The sequence below is a fragment of the Drosophila montana genome, unplaced genomic scaffold (genome assembly GCF_035044405.1).
Source record: "Drosophila montana isolate Dmon_TW-CO22-7 unplaced genomic scaffold, ASM3504440v1 contig_2438_1, whole genome shotgun sequence".
Classification (NCBI taxonomy): Eukaryota; Metazoa; Arthropoda; class Insecta; order Diptera; family Drosophilidae; genus Drosophila; species Drosophila montana.
Genome location: NW_026997315.1, coordinates 704,001 through 720,313, shown reverse-complemented (window position 1 = coordinate 720,313; position 16,313 = coordinate 704,001). Strand labels below are relative to the sequence as shown.

The window sequence follows — 16,313 nt, the reverse complement described above, 5'->3', positions numbered from 1 at the left end:
CCATAACAACTTCATATGCCTCTCGTTACCAACTACTAATCGATCACTTTTCTTTATTCTCACGCCCCATTCTATACGCAGATGACAAGGTCGAGGTGATTGATCAACGTGTTGCTGTCTGTCGGGATCATGCCAATAGCCAGTGCCGTCGTAAACAGTGTAAATACTATCATATACCGATTGTCTTGCCACCGGCCAATATAATGGCCGCCATGATCACCAATCCCAGTGAGCAGCAGGCGGCTGCTGGCAGTGTGGTGGCAACAACAACGGCAGCAGCAGTTGCTGCTGGCTATAACAACAGCAACAACAATTTGATCATCATTGAGCCGCATCAGCAGCAACAGCAGCCGCAGCAGCAGCAACAACAACAGCCGCAGCAGCAATACAGTTATCACACCAACAACACCGGCTACTATCACAGCAACACAAATAAAGCAGCAGCAGTAACACACCACGCCAGCAACATGTATCAGCAACATCATCATCAGCAGCAGCAGCAGCAGCAGCAACTACAACAGCAGCAGCAACAACAGCATATTACCTATCACTGCAGCTCACCGTACTCCCCCTCGTCGGCCTCCTCATCATCCTCCTGTTCCATAGCCACATCTCCCACACTATCGTCGGCCACCACGCTGTCCACCACATCGACGGCAACAATGCCCACACCGCAGCAACAATATGCTGCTGCTGCTGCTGCGGCACCGACAGCGGCATTTCTCAAGGCGCCCGCCTACTATACCGATGCCACGCCCACTCTCGTGCTAAGCAGCGATTACAATTCCAACTGTATACCCATTCAGGCAGCGCCCTTTATCTCGCTGCCGCAGCAACATGTCCTAAAGTACGCGACGCCGCAGCAGCAGCAACAGCAGCAACATCACAGCCTGATACACCATCAGCAACACGCGTATGTGGGTCATCATTATCCGGTGGTGGCCACCACAGTGGCTGCTCTGCCGGCCACCACAATCACCGTTACGCCGGCCACAATAGCCGCGCCCTCATCCTGCATCTAAACAAGCACACGCACACATACACACACACACACGCATTAACACTAACACACAATAAAATAAATTCGAATAAAATTTTGATGCAAATTAAAGGTTGATATGAACTATTTACAAGAGCAACAAACATAATGGGGAAAAATAAATAATAAAAACTAAAAAATTATAAAATATATATTGAGAAATCTACATAACTTTTCGTACGTATAGCAAGACTTTAACGTAAGCATCAGATTTACACACAATTGACATACATAAAGAGAAAACATTGAGTGACAACTCTACAATATTAGAAAACCCACAAAAAAATAAAAAGAAATTTAAAAAAAAAATGTTTAGTGTTGTTAAATGAGAAACAGAAAAATTTAGCAATTAACATAATTGAAATTGATAACAAACAAAAAAATAAAAAAAAATAAATAAATAATTATACCAAAATGGGAAAACGCAGTTGCATTAAAATTAGTTACAAACTATTTTAAACTCTAGTGTTCCATATTTCAATGCAAATACAAGTAAAAAATAAATAAATATTATTATAACATTTAAAGTAAACATTTAGTAAGGAGTGTTAATAGTCGATAAGCCTAATGAAAAGTCTACAACAAATTACATTGAAAATAGTCAAAATTAATCAAAACGAGTAAACATTCATAGGCCATGGTTAAGCAGCAACAACAAATACGAGTATGTAAAAACAAAAACAACAACAACAACAACAAACAACAACAAAAAAAATTATAAAAATAAAAAAAAATATATAAGTACAGTCACGTCCTATTTTTGCAACAACGATTTACTACCAAACAAAAACGAAAATAAGCAGATGAAAAGCAAGAAATGCGCAAGGCAAACAATTTCAAAGGATTTTTTTAAAAATACAAAAGAAAACCATATTCCTTTTTTTACATTTTATAAAACAAACAAGCGAATCAGCAACTACAGCAAAAACAAAAAAAACAAACGAAAATCCAATTAAAATGTAATAAACATATTTTTTTATATACAAATTACAATACACATTACGAAATCGAAATCGAAGAAAAATGCAGAATGAAGCAGTTGAAGCATCAAAAACAACACTAAAATTATAATCAAATCTAAGCAGTAAGCATTTTTTGCATAGGTAAAAAAAGCAAAAATAAAACTTAACAAAAAAACAAAAAAAGGAAAATTAAGAAACACTGAAAACTAAATTTTTTAAAAGTGTATTATTAATTTAGCTGAAATCTCTAGAAAAATAATATAATATTAAAGCAAACATTTCATAAAACAAACACACACACAAAATTTAAAAAGAAAAAAACAAAAAAAAAACTAACGTACTGTATCTTCCTATATAAAATTTGTAAGCGTAAAAGCCATTCAAGGTAATATAAATATATGTATATTCAAGAAAATGGTCTTACAAATTTTGCATACTGATTTTCATTTACAGTTCGTAAATTTAATTTTTCGAGATATGTAATTCAATCGTAATACACTACACAACACTAAACAGAACATAACAATTACAATAATTACAAAAACAACAAAAAGAAAAAGAAGAAAGGAAACCTACTTATTATACACAAGATATGTATATGCATATATTTATGTATATACACGTATAATACAAGCGTACATAAATATATACTTATATATTTACTAATGGCAACTAAACATGAAATGTGATCTTTTAAAGAAACAAAAAAAAAATAATAAGAGAAATCAATAAAAAGAAACATTAACAAAAGGAGAAGGAAGTAAAATCAATATTAAGTGAATGAGAATTGACATCAATTTATTTGTAAAACAAGAGAAACTGGATAAAGGTAAAAACATTTAATATAAATATATATATATTAAATAGTAGCAATCAATATTAGAAAAGTTTCTGAAATATAAATATATGTAATTTTAAATCGGTTCCATTAATCAATAATAAAGATACAAATAAAGAGAACAGAAATTATCGATGAGAGCGTCGCAAATACACATAAATAAAAATAACAATAATAATCAACATTAGCTAAGATCGTTCAAAGTTTTAAGCGTAATACTTATGCTTTACATATACATATACATTTAAGGGCTGATTATAATATACGGAAATTTGTTAATTCTTTTCTTATTTACAAACAGCATTTCTTGCGTCGAACCCTAATTTATTCTTTAATCTCCGTAACTGCTGACATAGCTCTTTAAAATGTCCACAATCATATTGTATTATCTTATCGAATACCCTCTTCTAGAACATATTCATACACTAAGCACTCTATTCTTCAAATACTCAGCCTAAACACAAATTAACCAAACGTTTTTATAGAAATAAACCCATAGAAACCTTAAACAACAAAAACAACTCCAACAAAAATGCCTAATAAGTTTCCGTCCATTATAAGCAGACCTTAAATCTATGTGCAACCACGACAACAACAACAACAAGAACAACAAGAAAATCAACAGCTAGTGGAACGATAAAGCCAAGTTGTATACAAGCGAAAGATTATAAACTAACACACAGAAATTAAATTAAAAAAACAAACAAAAAATTAAAAATAAAATTGAAAAAAAAGAAAAAAAAAGTACTTTACAACAAAATAAATGCATATTCGTAGGTATTAAAACACTACACAACACTAAACTCGAAAACATTTTAAACAGTTACTAACACTTATATAATAAACAATTGGAGGAAAACAATAAGCTGCGAAATGGCAAAAGAATATGTTTCGTGTAAAGATAAACAAAAGAAAACACGTACATAAATGTTCTACAAATAAGAGTTTTAGCTAGTAAGATTTAAGAGAGGAAAACGTAAAAAACGGATACTACTACAATATGGACATAGATTCTGTGTATCATATGATGTTTACTTAAGCGATGCCCCGAAATTTTGTTTACAAGCGAACAGCCCGAATGTCGTGAATCGTGAGTTGCGTGTAATTGTATGGCACGCGTGTAGAATACGAGAATCTCTCGATCGTGTAAACTAGAAACGAAACTTTTATTTGCCTTAAAGTTTTATCAAGCGAATGTCATGATGATATCATGCGTAGATCATGTGCATTGATTGAATAATACTTCACATATATATTGAATATTTTTAATTCAAACTATTTTTTAATTTGTTTGACTAAACATACACACACACATACATGACATACAGCAGCACACACTTAACACTTATGTAATACATGACGCTTGTATATGGCGCATTCGAAAAAAAAATGAAAATATTACATTTATAATTATATATCTATAATTATAATAGCGGAACCATAATAATTAAATGTAATAATATATGGTGTAGTCTTTTTCAGCATAAGTCATAGTTATTATTGTTAATTTTAGTTTATATTTACACACATATACATAATATACATACATATATATATATACATATATATAGATTATTATGATTATTAATTGTGAATATGATGTGATGTGTTTATTGAAAAGTAAAGAACAAAAAATGAATCAATGTTGCAACGTAAAGAAACAAACAATTTATTGTAATACAAAAACAAACCCAAGAATAAAAACAAAAAAAGAACAACAAAAAGCGGGCAAACAAAAAAAAAATAAAAAAAGGATATGAAAGATAACTAAAAAGTAACTAGGTGTGAACAACTTAAGCGTGCGTATAAAAATTAATTTTTAATTCTAATTTAATTAAATGTAATACCACATTGCATACACATACTTATATAGTATCCATACTCGTGTGTATGTGTATATGTTAACTGTAAGTAGTCTTTCATTTTTGTCAGGTGATATCAACGAATTTTAAATTGTTTTCAATGGGCTTGGCGTGTTCTTCACATCGCCGCCCCCAGAACTATTGTTTTAACTCTTAAGTTTGCAAAGTGTTCTACAATATAGGTTTTTATGTTTTATGTACTTCATTTTATTATGATTATTAACATTATTATTATTATTATTTTATGTTTTTGTGATATTCATAAAAGTTGTTTGTTGTTAATCTTAGATTTTTCACTCATTTGTTTTGTGTGTTCAAATATTGTATATTTTTGTAGTTTGTTTTTCATTTTAACATAAATGCAAACGTACTAAACGTGTGTATTATTTTGTATTTAACATATAAACTTATTATTATATACATTAATTAATGAACTAGTATATACAATTACCTATACATATATACAAAACAATGATGAATTGAAATAATAGTTCTTAAGCTGCAGTCATGCAATGAGCGAATTGGGCAAATCTAACGAAATCATGAATTGACACTGTGTAAACGAGCCCATTAAACGAAATGGAAGCTCGTGCGAATAGAGATAAAGAACCCGTTTGGCAACGATTATAACGATGATAAAGAGAATGATGATAAGAAATGATGATGATAATTATACTCCTAAAAACGAACATTTTTTAAAAATATTTAATAAACAAATCATTATTAACTATTATTATATTTATTATTATAAAGCAAATTTAGTTATTATATACATGTAAAGAACAAGATGAGCAAAAATGATAAATAAAGGGATGCACAGCAAACAGCGTCATTTTGTTGCAGTTGCGTAAATAACAAGAAAAACAACAACTAAAACAGCAAGAACAAGAACAAGAGAAAAGAAAAAGTTGAAGATATATGAACGAATATGGTAAAGAATATACAACATTTAAAGTTATTTAGCAGTAAAGTAAAACATGAAAAACAAACATCAACAAACAAAAACAATGAAATACAATAAAAACACAAGAAATAAATTCCAAAAAACAAAAATGCCTTTTATTTCAACTCGAATTTTTAAAAAGGAAAAAAATTACTTTACAGCAAGTAATTTCCCATAGCAGAGCAAGGTTTCGATCCTCGGACCTCTGGGTTATGGGCCCAGCACGCTTCCACTGCGCCACTCTGCTTGTTGACTGAGCAGCGGCAAATGCGGCACATGTACGAAACGGACTTCAATCCTCTTTTTGGCATTTAATAGCACATCGAATGCGAGAGAGATAAAAAGATATGCGTGTGTAATTAATATTACAATATATTTTTTGTTTTAATTTAATTTTATTAATTTTTTGAACGAACCAATCTTTTAGAAAAACAAAAGAAATTTAATTTATTTTCGAATTAAGCCAAGCGACCTTAAATAATGCTAATAAACGCATTGAACAAATAAAAAGTAATATAATAAATGGAATTAAAGGCAGCCAAATGCACGCAAAAGCCGCTGGAGAATACACGTAAAACCTCATATATGTAAGTAGAGGGTACGGAGGAGAGGTTAGGGGCAAAAAAGCATTATTTTTGCTTAACCGCAATAAACGGATAAACTAAAATGAAAAAGAAAGAAAGAAAAACCTAAAAGGTTGAGCAGCCCGCTTGAAGTTTTTGCCAGCCGCAGAAGGTTGGGTGTCCAGAGGTTACAGAGTTTTGGGGTATGCTAAGCGCACGCATGCACACGTAAATTCCCCAGGTGGCAGTGTTGGAAAAGAGAAAAACGACATCAGCCTGGCACATGGCAGTGAAAAATGTGCTAGCGAAAAAGGAAACTTGCCGCTGCCTGCAGTTTTTCCTTTTTCGTTTTTTAACTCGCATTTTTTCCTTTCTTTTAAAGAAGTTGAAGGTGAACAGCACCACACACCCCCACACACATACGCGTTGGAATGCAAGTTGTCTATTTCACACACCAACGCGTTGCAAAAGCGACAAGCGGCAGTCCCTCGGGTGCCTTGGGTGAGCGGCTAGAGGTAGGTAAGCTGCAGTTGCTTTAGTGTCTCCCCTGCTACTACCCCATCCGCCCCCTCCCACTGTCGTTTACAATGGGGACGGCGTCGCTGTCATTGTCGTTGCGATATGGCGCCAAGCTGGTAGCAGTTGCAATTAGTTGCATGGGGCACAAAATATTATACCCCAGTTGTCGCATTGGCCGCGCCCCGCCGCTGCACCCGCCCATCGCCGAACTGTAATTAATGTGTGTAAATTACGGCATTAAAACAAATGCCAAGGTGGAAAATCTCCAAGGAGCCAAAAGGTAAGGCAAGATAAGAAATTTATCTTAAAGGCTTGCTAAACACTTGGTTAAATTCGAAATATATAGAAACCAGCAGTCAGACTGAAGTTAAAAAGATTTTTAATTAATATTTAATGCAATTAAATATAATTTAATTATGCCTCAAGAACAATACACAATATATTTGTCAATTTTTGCAAATAAAACAGCTTTTTCAACTCCTATCGATAAAGATTATCGGTTCAAAATCAAAAATACCAATTCAAATGTTTGACTGAATCTAATTTTGTCAGAATAGATTAATAAACAAAAAAGTAGTTCATAGAATAACCTACTTTTCGATTGACCTTCCCTATGGAAGCTATATGATATAGTTTTCAGATTTTGCATATATGTAAGGACATAGTGAAACTTATGAATTCCTAGTCTGGTCATAATATCTTTATAACAAAAAGTTTTCCTAACAAAGATCGGGGTCGGTTCGATAATCAAAACTTTTTTGATGATTTTTTTTGAATATCTCGGGTAAATATCGTCTGATTTTGATAGGTTGTACCTTTTCAAATTCGTACGGATCCCTATTATTAATTGGCATTTCAACAAATTAAAAATCGATAGGTTAAAAAAGTTATTAAAAACGAATTGTTTGTATATAAAAATGAAAATCTTAATTTTGACCCAATTCGGCAAAAAGCATGGGGCTCTCGGCTAAACATCGTCTGATTTTATAGCGACATAACTTCACCGATTTAATTACGTCATGTGTCCGCATCGTTGTTTTATAGCGACATATCTCCGCCGTTCTAAGGAAACATATCTCCGCGCGGAGATATGACGTTTGAAAACGACTTAGCTCCGGCGTGAATCATTGCGAGATTAAGGCGCTTTATAGCGACATAGCTCCGCCGATCTCTCCGAGCGAAGATAAGATTATGTCGTACATATATCCGACGTCGATCATGGTGAGATTAAGTCGTTTTATAGCGACCTAGCTCATCCGCCGATCATTGCGAGATTAAGTCGTTGTATAGCGACATATCTCAGTCGATCTACAAAAGACATATCACCGAAGATCTACAAGAATGCATGTGTGTGGCTTTTTGTATTAATGTGTCAGAGTAAGATGGAACAATGCTACAGAGTGTCTTCCAGTCGAGCGCTCTAATCTGAGATATGCACTTTATTTGCCTATTGTTATTTTTGTTGTTTAGCTTTGGCTTTGCCTATAATTATGAAAATATCCATGCTTGTTCTAGTTGATTTAGAACAATTCGTGCAGCTCTCCAGCATATGATTACGGGAGCATCCTCTCGAGAGATGTTGCCCGCATAACCCTCATTTAATTGCCCGCACTATAAACATAGACAACATCAAGTAAGGCAACTGAGGTCATAGCATAAAAATTAACACAGAAATTGGTTTATTTTCCAACTGGAACGCCCACCTTGCCACACACACGCATATACACGCGCGCACACACACATATGCGAACGTTGCCCAACTCGCAAACAGCTCCCAACCCGCTTCTTCTTCTTCTCCTTCTACAGCTCCCATCATGCAGCAATTGACAAAGTAAGTACGTAGCCCAGAATGGGGAGTACGGAATGGGCGTGGCACTTTCACATGATGTTGTTAATGATAATGCCGCTTGACTCTGACAAACGCCTGGCCGTTCGGTGCGGGGGCGCTGCGCGAAGGGAGCTGCGGAGCAGCTAGCTGAAAGTTTCGGCCTGACGTTGATGAGACATGTGGTGCGGTTATGGGACGTCGTAAAAATCATTTCACGTTATACATTACACGTAACGTGGCGTTTATGTTTACGTCATTGCCGTTGTTGTTGTCCTTGTTGTGCTGTTGTTGTTGTTGTTGTTGCTGTTGTTGTCCTTGTCGCTGTCAGTGTCGTCGTTGTCCTCGCGCATAAAAATTTAATTGTCGCTTTAAGTGAGTTAAAACTCGCAAGTATTTGCATTCATAGCGCGTGTATCCGACTCAGAAACACCCTGTAAATTGTACATAATGCAAATATGTTCTCAAAGTGCAAAAGACCAGCTAATACTCGACTAAGTGATTCCCTGGTTACTGCCAGAACAAGCAGCCTTCAACTTAAACTTAAACTTTTTTATATCATGTTAAAAGATTGGATCACCTTAATGCACTTAGAAACAATTCAAGATCAAACATCACGGATTATGATGGACATTTAAAGTTGTAAAGTAGTTAGTTAGATTAATAGATTAGTGGACTGAATGTATTTTGATACTTATTTCCAACATCGCTAAGTGGACTTCATACAGATTTAATATAATTACAATGCAATAACTTCTTAAATGAAACATAAAATGTGTTTAATTACAGAGCTAATTTTAGTTTCAAGTTCTATTTATTTACTGTAGAGTATCTGCATATTACTCAATTTCTTCCCCTGTTTGCAACTTTTTACAGGGTATAGCTTAAGCGACTGCAATTAAACTGAATGGTGGCAGAGAACGAGCTCATTAAATTAATTTAATCACGTTAATTAAAATTTGCTGTTGCACACGCACGCACACACACACACACACACACACACACGCATGTATATAGTTAAGCCGAGAGAGATTTGTTTTTAGTCAATTTTAATAGTGCCAGGCAAAATATTTACACCACACGTCGCACATCCCACCTGAAGGCATCAACACTAACGTGTCCCATTCCCGGTAACCCGCACGTTTCGCCTGGTCCAGCTACAAAAAGGACGATGAAAAGCTGCTGCTCAAAGGGTTCTTCATGTCAGTTTATTGTTGTTGTTTTTATTGTTGTTGTTGTTGCTGTTGCTGTTGACTAGTTTATGTGTCAATAATCGCCCTTGGGGTGTTTTTTGTTTAACGCTTGTTATGTAATGATTTCAAAGCAAACGTTTTTTAATTACCAAATAAACCACAAATAGGGACTTGAGGGGTGGCAGTTCAAATTCCCTGACATATTTTGGGGGCACGAGTTGAGGGACAAATTATAATATTTTGTTGTGGACAGGTTCGTTATCTATACGAGATTTTTTTGAAACTATTTTTGATAAATCAATAGCTATATGGCTAATTGATGCATCTATAAAACAACAGATGCAACACGGAAATTTTATATGTCCGGATCTGCTGCTATGTAGAATACGTTCCAACAAGTCCTAAAAAGACCTGACACACAGTTGTCTTAAATTGCAATTTTTGTAGCAACTAATATTCTGACTGAGCAGTTCAATGGGCAGATGCGCAGCTAACAATATAATTGAGTTTTTACTTATGTTCAAATACCAATTTCAACTTTTTGATACTTTGCATAGGCTGGCTGAGTAGCTCAGTGGGTAGATGCGCGCAGCGTTGGTTCAATGGCTAATCGTGGCGAGTTGTTTTCACACATTTTTAATATAAAATGTAAACTAATTGATATTTATGTTTTGACGTTTCCTTTATTTGTTATTTGTTTTACATGCAGTAGTATAACTACAAAATATTTATGGTATATAGCTAAAATAAAGATTTTCTTTGTTTGCACAAAAAAAACATTGCTTTTTTTCTATATAATAATTCAATTAAATAAGGAATACTTGCTAACGAGGTACGAAGGAAATTCATTTCCAGAACCGACTTAATTTGTAATATTTTATAAAATAAAGTATGCTTCTGCTGTAGCTAAATATATTGTATTTATTTATTAATTAAGTGGGAAATTTTACCTCATGTATTATTACGAGATTTAACAAGACAAGAATAAGATAATCAATTAATATTTGTGAAGTACATCATTTTTTAAATTTCGCCACTATTAAGGATCTGCGTCGTGTGTGCTTCTCAGGCAACCTGCTCGCATTATGAAACTATAAGGTAGCTCTTAATGGATTTGAAGATATCAGAAGTTTGAGCGCTCTTCAGCCTTACACCTGCTGCATCAGCTTTATCACGTTACATACACTATTCAAATTTATGGAGCAGCTGGACGTGTCCTATCCAAAAACAGCAGCCATCGCTTTTCGCAACTTTATAAAAATTAACTAGTAATTATGTTTCAGCACTTAAGAAAGAGAAAGGAGAGACCGCAAACTTAATTTCGCAGTAACCAAACGCTTGAATTAACAAGAACAACAACTTGGGGCAACAGCAGCGCCAGATGGGCGGAGAGGGGCTCCGGGCGGTAGGAGTCGAGTCAAAGGTGGAGGCATTGGCTAGCCGTGTAACCGAAATGCAGCGCCCGGTACCCGGCGCTCTTCTCAATAATGCCCGCCGCTCAGCTTGCCACTAAATTCTGTTAAGTTTTGTCCAAAGTTTTTCCTAGGGAGTAGAAAGGGGCACGCAGGGGGTTGGGGGAATGGGGGCAAAACTTATTGGGTAGCTGCTCATGAAAAATTTAACAAGCAGCCAAGAAACTTAAATTTTATTGCCTATAAAGACGCATTAACTTATGCCAAGGGGAGTACCCATGCACTGCCCCTCCCCCCATGACTGTCTTAAGCGGAAGTGGCAGCAGGTAAGGTGTGCGAGCGAGATAGCAGGCGACAAATGTGCGTGCGTAAATTATGTGCAAGTTAGCGCATAAGAGTCCTCAGAGGGGGGGAAGCAACAAATCCAGAGGAGAGCTCCTGCTCGGAGCCAAAGGTGAAATGAATGGCTTAGCTTGCATAACGAGGACAAATTAGTGCGGGCATTGGCTTGGGTTTGAGGTAAGGTACTGTTTGCCTTTGAGTGGGTTTAGGCATTGCCATTGAGACGGGCTGAGACGGGCTGCGGCTTGGCCCAAGGCAAGATAAACTCAACTTGGCGAGGCATAAATTGAAGTTCGGTCTTAGCCAATGCCTGCACTTTACCCAGCCTCCCTCCGCGTCTCTTTGTTTGGCTCGCAAAAAACTTTTTCCCAATTGATCAGCACAAAAAAAAAAGAAATCAAAATAAAATAAAAGACCACGGAATATTGTGCCGCCCTCCTAATTGAATTGTGAGGCCAAAGTAAATGCGGCTCCAGGTAGGCCATACAAAGCCCCAACTTGGGCACAAAGCGGCTTTACAACTTTTCGATTGCGCAAACAGCCGGAAAAGAAACTCAACGAAAAACCACTTAAACTAATAAGTTGACCAAGTTGGCCAAAAAAAAACCTATTAAGGGGTTAAATATATTGCAGCACATACAAATTATTACTCGATTTAATACAAGTTAAATATAATACTGTGCTGTGCGACATAAATATACGTTGCTCGAAGGTGGAATTTAGAAGTTTGTGATTCATTTTAATATATGATATAAGGTTTATATATAAACTTTAAGACAATAAAAACATAAAAAGCATTTAAATTGTATTTATTTAATTATTTTTATTTACCTTTTGAAAATATGGACTTATAAACAAAGAAAACCTGAAACGAGAAAGGATAACTTCGGCAAGCCGAATATTTAATAACCTTGTAGATATGGTCCGATCCGATCGGTTCCGACATCTATACTGCCAGCAATAGAAACACAGATTTATGCAAAGTTTCAAGGCATTAGCTTCAAAACTGAGAGACTAGTTCTCATAGAAACAGCCAGACGGGCAGACTGACGGGCAGATGGACGTACAGAAAGACGTACATATATATCAACTCGGCTTTCGATGCTGATCTAGAATGTATAGACATTATGGGGTCGGAGATAATCTTTTTTATTTATTTTTATTTATTTATTTTATTTCTTCAAATTATAACATCTTTTTAATTATTTACTTATTTTCTACTAATATCCATGCAAATTATCTCATTTTTAAAATTATTTAAATAAGTTTTAGGAATTGTTTGTTAGATATCAAAATTAAATTAAACTTGTCTCATATTTTGCCAAATGCTCCACACTTTCTCCACCCAGGAGCTTTCCCCACAGTTCCCTGTATAATTGCTGCCACATTTTTTCCCCAAATGTCTACGGAACTTAGTCCAACAATAAATTTGCATATTTTGTTCGTGTAGTTCTCGAAAGAATTTAAATTATGGGTGCTGGTTGCAGTTTTTGGGGTACATAAACTTTGTTTAGCGTGAAGCAATATCCCAATAAAATGAATTTCAAATAAACAAAACGAGAAATCTGTGAATAATGTTGTGCGATATGAAAATTGCACTGATTTAGTGGCTGAAATTTGTTGTGCCATTTATTTTGTGCGTTGCCACCCAAGCCAAAGGGGACACTAGACACAGTCGGGGAGTTGCACAAATCCAGGTGACATTTTTTCTCTTTCACTCATCCCTTGAGCCGACTAATAAATAACGCTCAACCAGAAAACTAGACGAAGAATTGGAGACCAAAGTTTTAAGACTGTTATTTGGTTAGGTATCACATAAATACAATATTTAGAAATGAGATTGAACCAGAAATTTCCCATTTCCCGGCCAGAAACGATGAATAAGAAATGTAAGCCCCCTCTTAAACAAAGTTGGGCCAAGATCTTTCAAAACAAGTTTAAATTCGAACGGTTGTTAAACAAAAAAGTTTAGTACAGCCGATTCCACAGCTTTTCCATACTTGCGGGTGGAATTTTTCAAGCTCACGGGCGCAGATAAAGATAATATGCTATTCATGAGCCTGTATATGAAAGGGCTGAACTTATTTGCGTAATGTAATATGAAATAAGGCATGCAGAATATACATAATATATTCTCTCATAACTAATTGCTGGGTATCACAATTCTAGCTTGATGTGGCTGCCAGCTAAAATGTGCAGCCTTATGATATTTTAATCAGAGCTTGGCATAGTTGGAAAGTTAAGTGAATTCTCTGTTGATTTTGTTGAGTTTTTAGCACGCCAAATGCGAAAATCTCATAAAAATTGCAGCAGCGCTTTTCGTTGCATACTATGTGGCGGTCGCGCCGTGCAATGAAATGAAACGTAATGCTCCCGGAATGCAGTGCGGCATAGAATTTTCCTCTTTTCCATTGCTTTTTTTTTCATTTTCCAGCAGGTAAGCTGAGCAGGAAAGTGGAGAAGGAGAAACGGCACAACTGAGGAATAGACTGAGCGCTGAATTGACTAAATTAACTGGTGCTGGCGAAAAACTTTGTTTGCCTTTAGACATTTGCTTGACTGCGTTGGGGGATGAGCAAGGGGGGGTGCAAGGGGAAAAAATGAGAAATGAAATAAAATAAAGCTAGTGAAACTAAAAACTTCACAAATAGAGGAGCAAACGGGACTTGCCCGGCTGCTAAAACTGTTTGATTGCGCACAAAAGATTTACGTTAAATATTTGATGCTGAAATTATGCAACGCTGCGTTAGGTAATCGTCGAAATGCACAAAAACCGTTTTAGTTTTGACTTTGGAATTGTGCAGCGCAGAGATCAAAGCCAGGATAAACGCTGAAAATGTTGATTTTCCAATGAACAGCAAACTGCGCCAATTGCAGCGAGGCCTCCGGCGATTTCAGGTTAAGTTTGTTCCATTGAAAGCCAAGCTGCATAACCATTTCCCCCCGAGTGCACACACACACACATACACATATACATATATAAAAGCTTTGACTGATCGCTTTGTACGCTGCCCATTAAAGGTCAGCTTGCGCAGCTGACTCGCTCTGACAATAGCGCACTGACAGCTGCGTGCTCTCTCTAACTGTTCTTTTAAGCTACGCTCTTTACGCTCTTATTTGCTGACCAATTGGGTGTCTTCAAACTGTACGATATTAGCAGCTCAAATTACGCTCTCATTTGTACGCTGGTTACTCGACATCTGCTACTCAAGTTGAAATGTGACTGACAGTTTTGGCTAGCTGACACTTTTGGCCCTGCTGCATTGTCAGCTGTTGCAAATTTGATGCGTTGAAGAGCTCTTGCCGAGACAAAAACCAAACCACTTCAATTTCAATTCAAATTTTGCGTGTAAGAGTGAGCAGCGGCGCGGCTGAGCCGGGCAACAACAACAATAACAAGAGCAAAAACAACAACAGCTGTGTAAATGATATGTGCGTAGTTGGCCAAAGAGCGCAAAGAGAGCAGATGGCGGCAATGCGAAAGTCTAGTTGACAGCCAATCCAAGCAAACGTCAAGCAGCAGTTAGAGACGTCACCACAGATTTTGATTCACGAGCTTTTCAAAGACGGCGGAGTTATTGAAACCTTCCAGTCGCAGACAGCAGACAGCAGCAACAACCAACAACAACAGCAGCAAAGTTGCAACTTTGCTACTTTTGCATAAAATATTGAGATTCCATGTTAAGTGGCACTTAATGCAAATGCGGTCGAAGGTCGCCGCAGGGGGCGCCACGACAGGTTAGCCACAGCACAGCAGAAGTTAAGATGAGCTTAGAGCGAGCTTTCACTGTAGTTTTTTTTTTGTACATATTTCCATTGAACACTAAAGTGAATGCAAAGTTGAAGAGTGTGGGCGTGGCTAGACAGCGGCGCATCTAACAACTGTATTGGCTTTGAATATGAAATGCAAATGTAATCTATTTTAAAGTTTAATTTTTAAACAAACCAGTTTTGAACCAAACAAGCTTAAATTCGGCATTCCAATGCTGGGCTCATAGATATGGAAAGCCTGGTACACAAAACGAACCTCAGCGAGTCGCTGGCTCGAACCGTGAACCGAACCATCAAGCATTTTGTTTGGTTTTGCTGCCTTGTTTAGTTTAGGTTAAAACAAAACAAATTTCCAAGCAATCTATTCCAAGCTGTTGAGCACAGAGCGCGCTCTAACTGTGAGTGGGTCAACTCGCTGACCTCTAGTCGAGGAGGTCAAGCGGTACAACTTTCGCATGTTGCTGGCAAATGAAAACAAGACTTTGAACCTCTTTAACTTGCAACATGCAAAAACTGCATGCTGTCAACTGCAGCACACACGCACACACACTCACACAAACATGCACACTCAAATAACACATGAGCAGCTGCTGCAGCTAGAAAACTGAATCAGAAACTGAATCCCGTTTGCTGTGCGGCGGCTGTGGCAAATGTGTTTGCATTTCAGGTGTCAACAGCAAAAACACATTCAGCTTTGTTGCAATAACAATAACAATAACAGCAAAACAAAAACTAAAACAAAAACAAAAAACAATGGAGCGCAATCCTCTGCTGCCAGCATTTTCAATACAATGAAAACATTTTACTTAGCAGCAGCAACAGCAGCCACACGGAAAAACTCGTAGAGCTCGAGCATTTTTGGACACATAACAAAATGGCAGCCAAACAGCTGTAGACTTAGTACGGAGGGGGGAGGTGGTTGGGTCAAAGCAACGTTTGGGCTGTGAGGTTAAAGCAGCTGCTCAAGGAAAATGAAAATGTAGAAAACTGGAAGCTGGAAAATTTAATGCTAAAATGTTTACATACATGATTTGGGCAAACATA

General features: G+C 36.4%; 1 protein-coding gene and 1 non-coding gene across 13 annotated transcripts in view; one reads left to right on the top strand and one right to left on the bottom strand.

Annotated features, from left to right (window-relative positions):
• Positions 1-5,525, top strand: part of mbl (muscleblind) — a 228,494-nt gene extending 222,969 nt beyond the window's left edge. For 9 of the 12 annotated variants that reach the window (XM_064682195.1, XM_064682198.1, XM_064682193.1 and 6 more), the window contains one exon: positions 82-5,525. In XM_064682195.1, the coding sequence (XP_064538265.1) occupies positions 82-1,022 (941 nt within the window). In that variant the 3' untranslated portion in view covers positions 1,023-5,525. The remainder of the gene's footprint in view (positions 1-81) is intronic. The other 3 variants (XR_010436230.1, XR_010436229.1, XR_010436232.1) reach the window with 1 other exon arrangement.
• Positions 5,526-5,819: 294 nt separating this feature from the next.
• TRNAM-CAU (transfer RNA methionine (anticodon CAU)) lies at positions 5,820-5,891 on the bottom strand. Its single transcript has one exon. It is a non-coding gene; the product is annotated as a tRNA-Met (tRNA).
• Positions 5,892-16,313: the final 10,422 nt, after the last annotated feature.